This window comes from Microplitis demolitor, chromosome 1, assembly GCF_026212275.2.
Source record: "Microplitis demolitor isolate Queensland-Clemson2020A chromosome 1, iyMicDemo2.1a, whole genome shotgun sequence".
NCBI classification, from domain to species: domain Eukaryota; kingdom Metazoa; phylum Arthropoda; class Insecta; order Hymenoptera; family Braconidae; genus Microplitis; species Microplitis demolitor.
Window position 1 is genome coordinate 15,186,031 of NC_068545.1, and position 17,414 is coordinate 15,203,444.

A 17,414-nucleotide genomic window follows, 5' to 3' on the forward strand; every position below is an offset into this window, starting at 1 on the left:
CAACAATACGACGTTATTTTTTAATCTGCGCATGACGAATTGGCGACATCTCTAAAAAGTGCGTTTCCAATAGTGTCGCGTCGCCACGACGCTCCCACAAGTTCATTTGTGGACTCGTGCACTACCCTAACAGCCACTTTAGCTTCTTGAAATTGATGGTAATTTGATGTTAAAATTACCTGAAATCTGCTCTCCGGATTTGCAGACAATTTCACAGCAAAAGTTGAAAATCAAAATTTGCGGTTAATTTCTCTTCGATTTAGAGGTAATTTTTTACGAAAAATAACCCTGATAGCCACCCTAACCATAAGTTAACTACAAGCTACTGCCTTATTTTAAAGGTAAGTGTTGGAGAGCAAGCAATCACCTTAAAGTTGACAGTAAATTGTCTACAATTTTCTATTTAATTTGACTACAAGTATTAACGTCAGACAATGACGTTAAGTCGATTGAAAGTTTCACTTTAAATTGACGGCAAGTTTTTCTGACAAGTTACATTCAAGCTACTGCCGTATTCTGAACCCAACTTAAAGGAAAGTATTATACAGTCAAGGTTTGCCAGAAACTTTCTCGTTAAGTTAGGTGAAAGTTTTGCTCTACAGCACTTGTAGAGCAATGTCTGGCTATCAAGGAAAGTCAGTAATGTTCATTCTTACCATTTCAGAAGGTAATCAAATTTATACTTAAAAATGTCTACAATTTGATGGTAAAAAAATACTGAACAATTTTTCAAGTCAAATTAACATGAGATTTGTCTGAAAATTAACGACATCTTTTTTCTAGTCAACTTTTGAAGTGAATTTGTATCCTAATTCGAGTAGTAAATTTATGTCAAATTTAGTAGTAAGTTGCTTACAAATGTCGTAAGAAATGGTAAAGTCCGAAGTTGACGGAAATTTGACGAAAAATTCAACGAAACTTTTGTACAGTAAACTTTTGCTCAAGCAAATAGTGATATTAGGGTGTTTTCGATTGCGGCTCTTGCCTGGTGTCAACTTTCTCAGAAAGTTGGCGGTCACTTGTAGCCAAAAGTTGCAAAAGCTAGAGTTGTCGACATCTTGTTGTCAAGTTGGTCGCAAACTAATGAATACCAACTTTTGGACGAGAAACTCGTGCTATCAGGGAAAATTGTGTCAATAGTAGAAAATCTCAAGTTGACAGCAATTTAACGTCAAAGTAAAGGAAACTTTTGCCTAGTAGCTCTGACTTTCCGGATTGATCTGTTCTGTCTGGAAATCCGACATCAAAATGATATTCATCCCCAATCTACTTAAACTAACCTGCAATTTGTCCGATGTATAAATTTAAGAATTTTGATAGAGTAACTCATGATTCAATAACTATATACATTTGGATTGTAGAACTATTTTATAATGACATTAGTAGAGTTTTTTTCGATCACGTAAATTTTTTTTATTTTGCATTCTTAATTTATTATTGTAAGTCCAGATAAGTTATTCTTTGACTTCAACGCATCTATTAATTCTCTTATTTATGTTCTAACCACATACACACTGTCATAATACGTATGTACAGATATATATATATATATATATATATATATATATATATATATATATATATATATATATATATATATATAATTGACTGTTCTTGTAGTGGCACATGGTGTTTGTACATATACATGAGTGAAGTTTGTATTCTGACCAGCTAAATTTTTAGATAAAATAGACTGGACAAGTGTAAATAGTATTAAGAGAAAAAGTATTTCCAGTGAATTATAGTAAATTAACATCATAATAAAATGCAATGAAAAAGGAAGGCTATTAATGACCTTCTGAATAAATGTATAACATGATGAGAAAAAATACTTTTGTTTTCTAATAAGTAATTACCACAAGTTTACTTATCTTGCAATAATGGAGAGAAATATGTTTGAAAATAAATCTACAATTGAACGAGGTACTTATCAATAAATTAAAAGTGTAATTATTATAATTATTTGTTTATGTGTAATTATTTGTTCATATATAATGATTTTATTTCAGAATTATATTTTCTGATTGCGAAATTTCTTGAAAATAGCCCTTGTATTGAAACGGCAAAAGTGAGTATTCTAGTCAATTAGTCTATTAGTTATTTAATTATTTTTCATGCAGAACACTAATCTTCTTGTGAATTTTCAGATTCTTAGATGTGAATTAGAAACATATAAGGTAAGAGAATCTCACTCAGAATTGTCATCATGGTTATACTTGAATCAAAACAATACCTGAGATTTTAATTTTCCAATTTTATCTATCTGTTGTGACTTTTCCCCTCTAGGAATAAGTGACTTTTATTTATTTGATGTTTGAAAACGCGGAAATATTTATTTGCCGGATAATTTATGAATATCGATGAGTGTGGATATAGCAGTCATCCGACAGCTTAAAACTTTAACTATCGATATCTTTGCGAGAAATGTGAATGCAAGAAATTTAAAAAGTAGCACTGGCGTGTATTTCAAATTTCTTTTCACGTATTTTTGACTTTTTTCATCCACTGCTTTTCTAAAGCTATAATTTTGACATTAAATCTTTAACAAGTTCTCTCATGAATATATATTAAGATAAATTGATGAAAGTTACTTATTTATATCATTGTTAAATGTTCTACTCGTGCCTATTTTTTTCTTTTTAATCAGTAAAATTATCAGAACACAAATTTAACCTTATGAATTACCAAAATGAAGAAAATGAAAAAAAAAAAAAAAAAAGTACACGTATTTATGGTAACAAAACCTATAAGTGCATCTTTTAATTTTTTTAATTTTCAAATTGTATCCGTAAATATTAAGTATTTTCTCATCAGACAAATCTTTATATCAGCATATATTTATAAAAAAAATTTATATAAATAAAAAAATGTCAGGCATATTTCTGTATTTTTAAATACTACATGTGCATCTCTTCATTCTTTCATTTTTGAAATTACACCCGTAAATATTAATTATTTTACTATCAGAAAAACTTTTATATTAGAATACATCTATGAAAATAACTTATATAAATAAAAAAAATGGAAGGCACGTGTATGTACTCTCAAATACGAATGTATTTAAAGCTGTAAGATGGACAGCGGAGGCATAAGGCCCACTAAGATTGCACCGTTTACGGTTAATGAATGTGCATCTTTGTCGACTTGAGCGTAGGTTCGAGTCCAGGAAATGAAGGAATGATTATCACGTGTCTCACTACGTCATTCGACGCAATGAAGTATATTTTTTTTTAAATATACAAAAATATTAAAACTATCGTATTTGAGAGTACATACACGTGTCTTACATTTTTTTATTTACATAAATTATTCTCATAGATGTATGACAATATAAAAGTTTTTCTGATGAAAAAATAATTACTATTTGCGAGTCTAATTTGAAAAATGAAAAAAAAAAAAATGCACTTATAGTATTTAGGAATACAAACATGTGATTGACGTTTTTTTATAGATATAAATTATTTTTACAAATATATGCCAATATAAAAATTTGTCTGATGAAAAAATAATTAATATTTACGGATACAATTTCAAAATTAAAAAAATTGAAAGATGCACATATAGATTTTATCACCAAAAATACGTGTAATTTTTTTTTTTTTTTTTTTTTTTTTTCATTTTCTTCATTTTGGCAATTCATGTGGTTAACTATGTGTTCTGATAATTTTATTGATTAACAAAAAAAAAAATGCACGAGTAGAGCATCTTACAATGATATAAATCAGTAAATTTTATCAATTTATCTTAATATATAGTCATGAGAGAATTTGTTAAAGATTTAGCCACTTTTTAAATTTCTTGTATTCACATTTCTCGCAGGGATATCGATAGTTAAAGTTTTAAGGTGTCTGATGTCTGCTACATTCGCACTCATGAATATCTCTATTGAAGTGACAGCACATTTGTTTGAGACGCTGTTGTATGTTTTTTGTTTGAGTACTTAAAGTAAATTTATACTATTTTGTACACGGAAAACAACAAGATAAGGTAAATGTCCCAATACCGGAAAGATTTGATAATCATTATATTGTATTTCAACTCGTACGCGATGAAACTAAATAAAACTTTCTTTATTTGAAACCTTAATCTTTCAGTTAAAAAATAAGATATAAAATAGATTTTAGAAAATATTAAAAATATGAAAAAAAAAAAAATGTTAATTAGAGCAATAGTCCCGGATTCATGACTTTTTCATGTCTCTTAATGGTTTTGCTAAGAAATCAGTCAATGGTCTTAAGCTTATAGAAAATGCATAGAATTACTTTTCAATAATTTTTTTTTTGTATATGCATTTTAAATGACATAAAATTCAAGAAAACATATTAAAAATATGAAAAAAATAGTATTATCATATTAATTTTACTGTTCGTCTATTGGTACACCAAAATGAACCCGTGCCCAGTACCGGAACAGCTAATCATATTAATGTTATCGATAGACATTAACGGTGACTTTTATTGACTGGCTAAATCAAGTACAATATTAATTATTACTGAAGCCCTAATATTTAATGCAGTATGTATGATTGTTATAAAAAATAGATTAAGTATAGATAAACTCTAATTTAAATCATAAAAAATAAATTTTTGTTTTTAGTTTTTTTTTTAATTATTTTTCTAGTATAACCTCAAATGATTCATTTTGTTTCTATTCTTTAGTTCAAAATATTTATTTTCATTGAATATTCAATCATTTTGAAATTTTAAATACATTTTACATTATGGGTGTGATATAGCAGATATCAGACAAATTTAAAATTATTAATAAATCAAGTAAATAATTAATAATATAAAATTAAAAAAAAATGCAAATTCAAAAAATTTTGAAATTAATAGTGCTTTTTTTGTAAATATTATTTTTTTAATTATTTATCTTATTTATTTATAATTTTAAAGTTCTCTGATGTCTGCTACATTCATACTCGTTTTAAATTAATATTATTTAATAATTATTAATATTTTCACCATGAATAAATGTAAAAAATAACTTATTTTATTTACTGTTCCGGTATTAGGACAACCAAATTCTCGTATTGGGACAAGGCTATTTCAGCGTTCCAGTATTGGGTCTTTTGGGTGTCATGGGAAAATTTTTTTTTTTTTTATATTAAATTTAAGAAAAATGAACTAATTTGATTATTTTTGAATTGGTAAATGTCTATTCTATATAATGTGATAAATTATTTTGGTTTATAATTTATTTGAATATTTTTAAAACGATAAAAATCAGTCATATACCCTTCGTCGTTCCGGTATTGGGACATTTACCTTAGTACTGGTTACTGTTCTGCGCAGTAATCAACGAACAATATAGGTAAAAAGACATTTTAGCATGACTGATTCATGTTAGAACAGGAGTAACAGGAGACATTTAAATGTAGTAACCGTTCATGTCAGAACAGGACTGAGTACTGTTTTGGATATTAATGACAACTATTTTGACAGTAACCAGTCATATGTTTCATGTACTGTGTAGGACAGCACTAGTTACTGTTTAAAAAGTAATAATAATAATAAATAATGATAAATAAATAATAATAGTTCGTCGTAAGCTATGACTCACTCCTGTTCTAACATGAATCAGTCATGTTAAAATGTATTTTTACCTATATTGTTCGTTGATTACTGCGCAGAACAGTAACCAGTACTATCTTGTTTTTTCCGTATATATATATATATATATATATATATATATATATATATATATATATATATATATATATACATATATATATATATATATAGTTTACTTCGAACATTTATCAAACTCATTTTATTCACACAATTAATCGTGTTTTGTTTATATTTCAAGTATCGATTATACTTTAAGGGCATTCTCAGACAGTGCTCCCCACTTTTTAAAAATTTTCAATGATTTTCAATTGTCATGAGCGTATCAAAATTCGATCAATTGATAAAGAAAAAAGTTAAACCCAAACTAAAAAATCGGTCTGTCGGTTGACCCTGCGGGCCAGCCCCAAAACTTCCCGCCCATTTCGAGCTCCTCGAGCTCGAAAAATTGTTGCAGATACATTTTCGAGCTCGAAAATACTTTTGTATACCTTTATTTTCGAAAAAAAACGGTTTTTATTATTTTTTCTCAAACGATATCTCTCGAACGAATAAACCTATTGAGACGTTTAAGGGGGCAATCGACGCGTTTTATTGAGTTCTACAACTGATCAGATTATGAAAATGATTTATTGAGTCGTTTTTGAAAAATTTCCAAAATACTAAAAAAAATTTTTTTTTCTAATTCTTTCGACAACGGTTTCTCTTGAAAGAATAAACCGATTTTGACGGTTGAGGTAGCATTCGACGCGGCTTTTAAAGCTTCAGAGCCCAGTTGATTTTGGAATCAATCCATCAAGAACATGAAAAGTTATCCAAAAAAAACATTTTTGAAAAAAGTTTATTTTTTGATTATCTCTGAAAGAGCCTTACCGATCAAGCTCAATTTTTTTTCAGCTTCTAGATATTCGCAAGCCGCGTTGAATGACACCTTGACGATCAAAATCGGTTTATCCGTGCAAAAGTTATAGATATTTACATACTTACGTACGTACATACATACATACATACATACATACATACATACATACACTTGGACATCATCGTGAAATTAGTCATGATAGCTTCCTAGAACCTCAAAACGTCAAGATCTGTTAGAAATTCGATTTTCGAAAATCGGACTGAAACCAATAACTTTCCGAATTTTTGAAAATTTGCAATTTTCTTAGCAGGAAATTAAAAAAGGACAACGTAGTAGTAATTTCGCGAAGGTATAGATTAAAAAAAAATTATAATTCATATCAATAGGCAGTTACACGATAATCGTTAAATAAATTTCAGTAAAACCTTCATCCCTGGCAGATCCGATTTCACTGAATGCCCTGAAATCCCTCCGTGTAAATGTGAAAAAATTCCACACAACATACATTTAAATTACTCCGTACTCCTCCGGGTTACACGATGTTTACCTGCTATTCCCACCGGAGCTTCAATAGAAGAAAGAGTGCACTAAAACAATACTTATTTGACACCACTGATAATTCAGTGGAAATTTAAATTGTCTGCTTAAATTACCTCCTTTACAATGTATTAAATAAATTGTAAATCTTTGTTCCTATAGTAGAAACTCTATACTTCTTATTAAAATAATTTTTTTTTTGTAAGTCCAACTTTAATTTTTAAGAATAATTATTCACAGAAGTATTGATAATAAATACTAATGCCACGATGTAAAATAGGATATACTATGTTACCATCACAAAAAGTACTTGTCACTCTCTCAAATAACAAAGGAGTACTCGTGCCCAAATTGCTTTTAAGTTTGGAATATAACAGTTCTGAAATAAGTTTCGTACCCAGGACTTTACAACTGGTGGGCGCGATCTCGTGGCTAGCATCGAATTACTTCCGCTGCAGCTTATAGCACCGGTGACTTCCCTCTCCTACATATATACATACATATCTTTATTCCTAAGTTATTTTTCTCTTAGTTTAAGTATTTTTTTTTCTTGGTTGGAGCATACGAAAATTTTTGCGTTATAAAAAAAGGCCATTCGGCAGCCGAAATGGAAGTAAATTTCTCATTATTTGATTATTTCAACCTTTCAAAGAAACATTAGAAGCAAAATAAATTTTTTTTCGACATGCTCAGAAATTCTCAAGGTTATGGAGCAAAAAAAAATTGTCAAAAAATTAAAAGTTAAATGCAAAAAATTTAAGAATTGAAATTAGGAAATAAAAAAAATCATTGGAATGGTAAGTTAAATAACGAAAATTAAAGTTGAAGAGAATTGAATAATCTACAAAAAAGTATTATGTGCTTTTTACTATGATATTGATAGTAAATACAAAATTAGATAAAATAATTTAAGTTCAAATTTCAATTATGATAGATCTGTCATACTTGAAATCAGTCATAAAAACTATCAATAAAACAAAATTGAATCTACACACTTGAATTGAAATATCCATATTTTAGGAGTGATACACGGCATAATATAAATTCGATCAGTTTTATAAATTTCCTAATGAGTGCAATAGTTACGACTCTATGGAATTTATTGAAAGTAGGAGAACCAATGCAGTAGCAAAATTTCATTTAATGAGTGGTAAGATAAGAAATTTCATTGGTTTAGACACAAATATAGGCATGAGAATTAAAGCTTATTTGAAGAGCTTTCAGATTAATTTTACACAAAGTCGATAAGTTATAACATTCAAAAAATATCGAAGACAGAATAAATAAAAATATGAATTTTTGACATTTCGAAAATCGGAATGCTATAACTTCTAAACTAATCGACCGATTGAGCTCATTTTCCAACTTGATCAAGGTAGTCTCCTACAGAATACGTATACCAAGTTTCAATGCGATCGGTTTAAAACTGTGGTAATAATCAAAGTGACAACCTGCATAAAATTAGTTTTTATAATATTTTGTAAATTTTTAAAACCATTTTTCTATTAGAAAAAGTGGTCAAATCAATGAGCTGCATAGTGAAATTAAAGGCAATCGAGCGAGCTTTCAGATAGAACAAACAAAAATAAGCTATCTCTTTCCGTTTAAAAGTTACATCCGGTTGAATCGGTAAACAATATTTTTTTTGAAAATTTTACAAAATTTCAATTAACCATATAACTACTAAACTTATTGGCCGATTTAGCTCATCTTGGAACTCATCCAAGGTAATCGTCTATAGAATAAATGTACTAAGTTTCATTAAGATCGGTGCTGAGCTTAGAGGTAGCAAAAGTTTTTGAAAATTCCATCATGGGGACAAATACAATAGTTAGATTTCTATGAAGTCTACTAAAAGGCCATTCGGCAGCCGAAATGGAAGGTAGATTTTCCGATTAATCTATATAAAAAGTTTCATACATACATATCTTGTCATATATGTTAGTGTATAGTCATAATATGAAATTAGACTCGTTTTCTAAAAGTGAGGGTAAAAAAGGACAACGACTATTTTCGATAGAGAACTTCAGATAGTTGAATTGACAGAACATTATATAGGTAATGTACCACATTAACCTTCACTTAAATGAAGTGTAGAAAATTAAATTAGTATGAGATCATAATTGTAATCGCTATTACGATGGCAAGACGAGTTATAATTATAGGACGTACAGGTACGATTGAAACATCATAAATAATAAAAGAAATACTTTTAAAATATAAAATAGCTATTAAATTTACAGGTTATTTTTTGTTTACAATAAAATACAAGTGACAAAATTGTATTATAATGGAAAATGCATGATTTATTTGGAATGAAAACCATATTTTTAACATTTTTGAATCAGTTTTAGTTTCAATGTTATATTAACTTCAACAGTAACCAAAAATTGATTTTTTCGAAAAATCGTCAAAATTTTATGTAGCTATTACTTCAAAACTAATCGACCGATTTAGCTCATCTTCGAACTTAACCGTTACAATCGTCTATAGAATAAGTGTAGAAAATTTCATTAGGATCGAATAAGAATTGTATACTGAAAAAAAATATTGCTGTAATAGCAATATTGTTAGGTTAGAGTAACCATCTAAAGTTTAGAAAATCGTAGATTGTTAATATAGTAATACTTCATTTGTGTAAAGGCTAGATTGCTATTTTACCCATATAATATTTCGTTAAATCGACTATCTTGGTTATGGTTGGTACGGCAATAAGTATTGCTGTATTAACAATACGTATTGATATATTTACAATCCGGATTGCTATATTAACCATATGCATTGCTATATTAACAATTTGGATTGCTATGATAGCAGTCTATAGGGATCGACAAAACAGCAATACCAAGTATGGGGAACATAACCAAAAAATATGGTTGAATTGACAATACTTTCATTTTAAATTGAAAATAGTTAATGCAGCAATTTAGTATCGCCAAGTTAACGATACATTTTGTTATGACAACTATCTACCATTAGCAATACTTCAGATGGTTACGATAACCAAATTTTTTTGTCAGTGTAGGCATAATCGTTATGACAAAACTGCGTTACATCCCATATATATATATATATATATATATATATATATATATATATATATATATCAAATAGGGATCAATAGTTTCAAATTAGGGGTCTATTTTTATTTTTTTGATGAACATTGAAAAATCGAAAGGGTATCTTAAAATATGGTGTAGGAATAATATGGTGTAGGAATATAATTTTTAAGAACTAAAATTGCTTACAAAAAAGATTCAATGACATTTTATGATTAGTCCGATAGTTTCACCGGAAAAGTAAAAAGATCTCCAATTTTACTTCGAGTTCTAAGAACTTTTGAACAGATGGATTTATCAAAAAATGATAAGAGACTTTTTTTGTAGAGCATTCAATTTCCTATAAAAAAAAAAAACTGTATTGAGAATTTCTGAATTCTTATTAGTTGAAATGGTATAAAATTCAGAGCGAGCAAAAACAAGTTCTTCGAATTGTATCAAACTTTGACGTCGGATATCTTGTGAATGGTTGAATTTCTGTAAAAATTATAAAAGACCTTTTTTGTAGATCAGAAAATTTGCTCCAAAATGTTTGAGGACAGGTTTTTTGTATCTTGATTTTTTCGGAAGTTATGTATTTTTTACCATGTTACTAAATAAAAAATAAAAAATTATCAATAGCCACCTCTAAATATCAATATTAAGAGCTCAAATTTTAACTGTCACCATATTTTAAGATACCCTTTCGATTTTTCAATGTTCATCAAAAAAATAAAAAAAGTTTGGAAAATCCCAATGAGCATGCCTTAAGCGCAATAGAACAATAAAAATGCGTAAATGATAGCGTTCACGCCTAAGACATGCAATTGTTTACTTCAATTTAATGATAATAAAAAACATGCAGTCATTTATTATTTATTTTATTAATTTAATATTAATAGCGAATAAAGTTTTATCTTTTATCTTATGTGATGAAATTAAATCGATAACGGAATTTGACTGTTATCCCGGGTCAAAAAATTAGATCTCTTTTAAAACAAATGATAAATTCGAATATTTTTTCTTTAATTCAAGCTTATAAATCGTATTTATTTTATATAGGAATTTAATCTATTTTCGCCTGTACTATTCCTTATCCAGGCCCAAATTAGATTCATTTTCGGAGAATATTTAATCTGTTTTAAACCGGGTTTAGACTAAAAACAGAGTTTTTTATTATAACTATTAGCCTGTGTTCGATTGGTTTTAAGGACTAGAACAGACTTTATTTACTGTTATTTTTAGTCTGTTTTAATCGCTTTTAGATCAAAAACAAGACTTTTTATAAATATAAATAATAATGATCTAAATTTATAACTTTATTTTAATTTTTTGATATTTGAAACATGCTAATGCGCTTCCGTCCCGAGTAAAAATAAAATTTGACATTTAAAAAATTAAATTTTCATCTTCTGCCGCAACACCGCTGCAACACAGCCGTTTCGAGGACAAAACCGCCGCACGCTAAATTCTTATTCTCTGCCGTCATAGCCTCAACACCGCTGCAACACAGCTGTACGCTGTTTATTTTAATCCAAACCGTCGCTGCAACACAGCTGCACGCTATCATAATTTTATAAACATCACTGCCGCAACACAGCAGCTCCGGGTGAAAATATTTATTATTATTATTGTTATTATTTCATTTAATTGAATAGAATAGAAATAATTGTAATTATCAAATACTTATTTAATTGTCCGGAAAAATAGAATTATATATGGCCATATATTAAAATTTTCCAATATATACATAGCTATGTATAGAAATTTCAAATAAATAAAAAAAAAAAAAAAAACACTTATTCAGTTACAGTATTCTTTTTTTTTTTTTTTTTTTTTTGTTCAATCATTTTGGTGATGCGGGAATCATCAGATATGTGTTTAATTTAATTTCTAATTCAGTCAAAATTTTCTATTTTGCGAAAAAACGCTAAAATATCGATTAATCGCGCGGGCTTTAGTGGGATTCGAACCCAGGACCTAACGAACGAAAGACCGACGCATTAACAACTGGGCTACGCTACCGACAGTGACTACTAATGAACTTGTGCTGTATGAGATTGAAAGAATACATCATTTGTAAAACAGCAAAATATAATTGAAAATTTATTATTATTAATAACAAAAAAATTTCTTATTTTTTTTTTCGTGTGCTATAACATCCGGTATGTAAGTAATTGTGATATGTGTAATTTTGGTTTTATAGTTATGTATAAAATTGTTTAAAAAGTATATTGGCTCTATATATGGCCATATATGGTCATATGTAACTCGTTTTTCCTATACGATTAACTACTATGCTTACACTGTGTGTCTGCCCGTAGCACAATTTTTTTTAAAACAAGAGGTCGAAAACAGCTTAAAATTTTTGTAAAAGATAAAAAACAGATCAAATAGTCCAATTTTAGACTAAAATCAGATCAAATTTTTCGACCCGGGATATCGTTTGAGGCTTGACGGTTACGATTTCATTTTTTATTATTCGTTCTTTTGTTCGAATTTTTCCGAGAGTGGTGTTATCTCCTTTGTAGGTCAAGCTAAGCAAAAAATCTTAACAGATGATAAAACAGTTAGTAATTACACCATCATGTATGTATAGTTTCTGCTTGTTCATAGTTATTTCAATTCTATTTCATGAAAAATAATATATATGACTGCCGAAATCGCAGAAAATTCACTGAACTGACAGTCGGAAAAAATTAACTGTATTGAAACGGAATTATTTTGACACACAATTTTCACAATGGTTTTAGCGAATTCTCTAAGGAATAAAACAAAAAAAAATTTTAATCGTAAAAATAATTTTTGACAAAGTTGTGGTGTTATCAAGTCTAGTACTCCTGAGGATATCACACTCTTATTCGTTTAATTCAACAGAAAAACGAGTTTTTCCTGAGAAATCTTATTTAATCGATAAGAAAATCTATTTAACGTGTTCTGTAGTTATTATTATTTATCTCAATATGTTTTTTATACATAATTTTTTTCATTTAAATTATGAAAATCACGATTTTTAGGCGAGAGTAGAGCATACCTGCGCGCTTCACGCTTAAGGCATGCAATAGACCCCTAATTTGAAATAGTCTAATATATATGTATAAAATTTTTAATGAATGGTATTTTCGAACCCTACTCAACTAATTATAATAAGTTGAGACAAAATTCCTTAAAAAATCGACCATAAGGGCAAATACAATAGTTTGATTTTAGAAAAATCTACCTAAAATGTTATATTGTTTCAAAAAACTGACACATCTTTCTTAAAAAAAATATCTCTCATATTTAGAAAAAAAAGCTCTTAAAACAAGTAAAAATTTTTGTGTTTAAGCATAAAAATATGTTGACTTGTGGAAAAAAAAATTTTTATTTTTTGAATCGTTAAAAAAAATTTTTGATATCAAGATTAACTTTCTTGGTTCAAGTGAACTGTATTACTTTGTGAAAAATAAGTTGTTGGAAGTAAAATGATTTACATAAAAGACTCTATCACATTTTAAGATACGTCTGATAGTTTCGCTGAAAAAGTAAAAAATCTAGAGATACTTTAATGTGAGTGAATAAGTCAAAAAATTTAGAGTGATCATAAAGCACCCTCAGTGCTTTCGCGCTTGAGGTGTGCAATATTACTAGAATTTACTATGAATCCAACTTTGACCTCGAAAAACTTTCAAAAAATAATAAGAGATCTTTTTGTAGAACGTTCAATTTTCAACACAAGCATTCATTGATTTTTCCGATACATTAATTTCCTGGTGAGTGATAAAATTCTAAACTGTAAAAAAAAATTTTCCAGTTATTTAAATCAGAAATCGAAAAATGCGATAGGCTACCTCTAAAACTTGAATTTAAGAGCCAATCTTCTGACAGAATTTTTATTTTGACACTAGCTTTTGCCCGCGACTTCGTCCGCGTGGAATAGTGACTTCCGGCAAATTTTTTGGTTCTTCCCACATAGTTCCCGTTCCCGCAGAATTTTCAGGATAAAACCTATGTTTTTTTTTCGAGTTTCAAACTATATATCTGTATAATTTTTAAATTAAATATAATTATTTTAAAGAACTTCTGCATATACTACATTTTTTGTTTTATTATCTTGTGGCAGAAGAACATATTGATTTTCGCCACAACCCGATCTTGATAACGCGACATATAACTGGCCGTGCGAAAAACAGTCTTGGCGTAAATCGATCCCCACGTGTTTGAATGTTTGCCCCTGTGATTTATTTATTGTGACTGCGAAAGATAATTTAAGCGGAAATTGTATTCTTTTAAAATTGAAGGGTAAGTCGTTGGGTATCATTGGGATGCGGGGTATGAGGACCGTTTGACCAACTGCTGGACCAGTCAAAACTATTGCAACGATGACGTTATTGCGCAGAAATTTTACTTGAAGTCGGGTCCCGTTGCATAAATTTGGTGGTTTGAGATTTCTTAGTAAAATTATTGGGGCACCTATTTTTAACTTAAGAGAATGTGGGGGAAGGCCGCTTGGGTTCAAGGAATTGAGGAACTCCTGTGGGTAATGAACTACATCTTCTTGATCCATCACGGTATCAATGGATGTGTAGGTTACAATATCTCCCGGGAGTTTACTCAAAATGATATCATTTATTTCGTCAACGCTACTATTTCTTGCCGCCAATATTGCTCTTTGACACATCCATTGATGGTCCTTGTTTTCTATTTGGCTGATGTCAGGGTATACCTTAGTTACTAATTCCTCGATGTTACCCACTTTTACTCCTAAATCGCAATCAATTTCAATTTTATTATTAGAATGAGGTATATTCCCGTCTCCTACAGAAAGTAATTTTGAAGGGAAAGTTATACTACCTCCCCCCAAATGTGCTCTCATATTTGTTGATAATTTTAAAATATTTACAAATTTCCATAATGGAGAACTTTTAAGGCAAGCCTTCACAATGTCTGCTCTAGTTCCTCTTACTATTACCGGTAAAGTTTGGCGAAAGTCCCCAGCAAACATAACAGTAATCCCACCCATGATTTTATCACAGCTTCTAAGATCTCTAAGAGTTCTGTCTAGAGCTTCTACGTGAGCTCTATGTATCATGGTACATTCGTCCCAGATTATTAGACTGACGTCTTGTAAAATTTTCCCCAAGGGGCCATTTTTGCGTATAGAGCACACGCTATCTTTCTCTAAAGACACAGTCAGGGGCAGTTTAAAAGTGGAATGAGCTGTGCGTCCACCTGCTAATAAGGTTGCAGCAATACCTGACGACGCTACTGCCAAGGCTAGCTTTCCCAGAGACCTTACTTTTGCTAATATAAGATTAGTGATAAACGTCTTGCCGGTCCCACCGGGAGCATCCAAAAAGAAAATTCTTCCTTCATTAAAACGTACACTGTTCATGACACAATTATACGTTGTCACCTGGTCATTAATTAATCTTGGTTCATTTTGTGCGATATACTCATTCAATTCATTTATGTTATATGGTTTTCGCAACGCTATTTCTAATGGGTCCAGAAGCGAGTTATTTCTTTTTGCTGCAGGAAGCCCAAAGTCGGATAGGGATTTATCTGAAAACTCATGAATTTGATCTTCAATTATGATTAGTCCATCATTGTATATATCATCATTATATGCTAATGTCATATCCTGATTCTCATTACGCATTCTGTTTAATATATCTTCACATAAAGCATCACGAAATTTATTCCATAACTCTAAGGGATCAGAGGGTTGGCAAAATATAAGGATAGTGGTAAATAATTCTCTTAATTTTGTAGCTGGCTCGGATATGATAGCATCGGACATGGTATTTTGCCAATGTTCATCTCCCTCCAGTAAACCTAATTCCTTGCAAGCGCCTTGGTACGTTTGGAAAATAACACCATTCACGGTTCTTAGATGTTGAAATGACATTGGACCGCGAACATATTGCAATAACATTCTTAAATAAAAACATTCAGTTTGAGTTGGATGAATGTTATAAACACGGCCTAAAGTTGTGTCTTTTTTTACACCGGGATATCCCTCAACATCTTGCCCGCGTCTTCTTCTAGAAAATGAATTTCTTTGCCAAACGTAATACTGGGGAACTTCGTGATATAAAAGGGTTTTTGCGAAATCGTCGCTTTTGCAGAGATCAAAGAACGCTGTAAGTGTCGTTGATGAAGGATTGTTCACACGATCTTGGAGATTTTCATTATTATAAAAATATACTCTTTGTCCATTTTCCAAATGAACGGCTAAATGAACTACTGCCGGTAAACGTTCATGAATAGAGAATTGGAAAATTCTCCAAAACGCCTCAGAGGAACTTATATAGCGACCATTTAGATATTTTTCTACTTCATCGTTATTACTTTGTAACGAAAATGTGGCTTGATCAGAACCTTTATGAATATACTTACAGATGTATTTAATAGCTTTGACCGATTGACAAAACTCTACGTTAATGTGTGCATTGAAAATTCGTGATAGCAGTGGATTATAGGGAACCACCCAACGATTATCCACGCTCATTTCTGTACCTTTTACACGAATTATAGCTGTGTTTCCACCATTATCTGGAGACCTGCGTCTGTAGGTTGGATAACCGTCATCCCCCGTTTGTGTTTCCGAAATAAAATGCCTAGGGAACTTTTTAGAACAAACGTTTTCTTTCATACATGGTGATGAAGGATTATGAAATCCGCAAGGACCATGTATCATATTTTTTATAACAATATTATGAAGAATCGGATCTTGTTGTATGTCAGGTATTTCAGCCGATATTATTGCATCTATAGAATCTGGTTGAACTTTGTTAGCCAGCCACAATAAAATGTGGGCGTGAGGTAAACCTCTTTTTTGCCATTCTACACTGTAAACAAAGGCTTTCGATGGGCCAAAAATATTTTTCTTCGTTAATAGGTCTATCATTTTCTTGAGTTTTAAATGAAATACCCTAGAAATTAAATCATGTCTATCATAAGAATGTTGATTGGGCAATAACTCACTTTTTATTTCTGGCCATTCGGGGTTACATGTAAATGTAATGAAGAGGTCAGGTCTTCCAAATTTCCTGACATATGTCATGGCATCTTGACTTTTTTCATTCATGAATCTGGGGGATCCTGTAAATGACGACGGCAATATAACGTGCTGGCCAATATTAGAAGCGTTTATATGTCCATCATTTACGACGGCATCTCTTAAATGAATGTACTCTTCTGCTCTCAATTTTTTTTGATTTCTTTTGATGAAGTCTAGCCTCTCAGAGATCATTTTTGCCGCCATATCAACACAATATTGGTTGAATAATCCTTTGAAATAATGTATACTGTTAAAGTCATTTAGTCTCACCATGAATCTAAATGCATAAAACTGCATACATGAAACAGTTTTAGATGTAGCCGTAGTATTCTGCTGTGGAATATTAATACAGTATCCGTCGT

General features: G+C 30.1%; 1 protein-coding gene across 6 annotated transcripts in view; it reads left to right on the plus strand.

Annotated features, from left to right (window-relative positions):
* Positions 1-1,236: 1,236 nt before the first annotated feature.
* Positions 1,237-17,414, plus strand: part of LOC103577772 (bromodomain and WD repeat-containing protein 3) — a 90,972-nt gene continuing 74,794 nt past the window's right edge. For 2 of the 6 annotated variants that reach the window (XM_053739555.1, XM_053739689.1), the window contains exons 1-4: positions 1,237-1,439; positions 1,621-1,923; positions 2,010-2,068; positions 2,148-2,177. In XM_053739555.1, coding sequence (XP_053595530.1) covers positions 1,881-1,923; positions 2,010-2,068; positions 2,148-2,177 — 132 coding nt within the window. In that variant the 5' untranslated portion in view covers positions 1,237-1,439; positions 1,621-1,880. Of the gene's footprint in view, positions 1,527-1,620; positions 1,924-2,009; positions 2,069-2,147; positions 2,178-17,414 lie in introns of all 6 variants that reach the window. The other 4 variants (XM_053739652.1, XM_053739629.1, XM_053739600.1 and 1 more) reach the window with 4 other exon arrangements.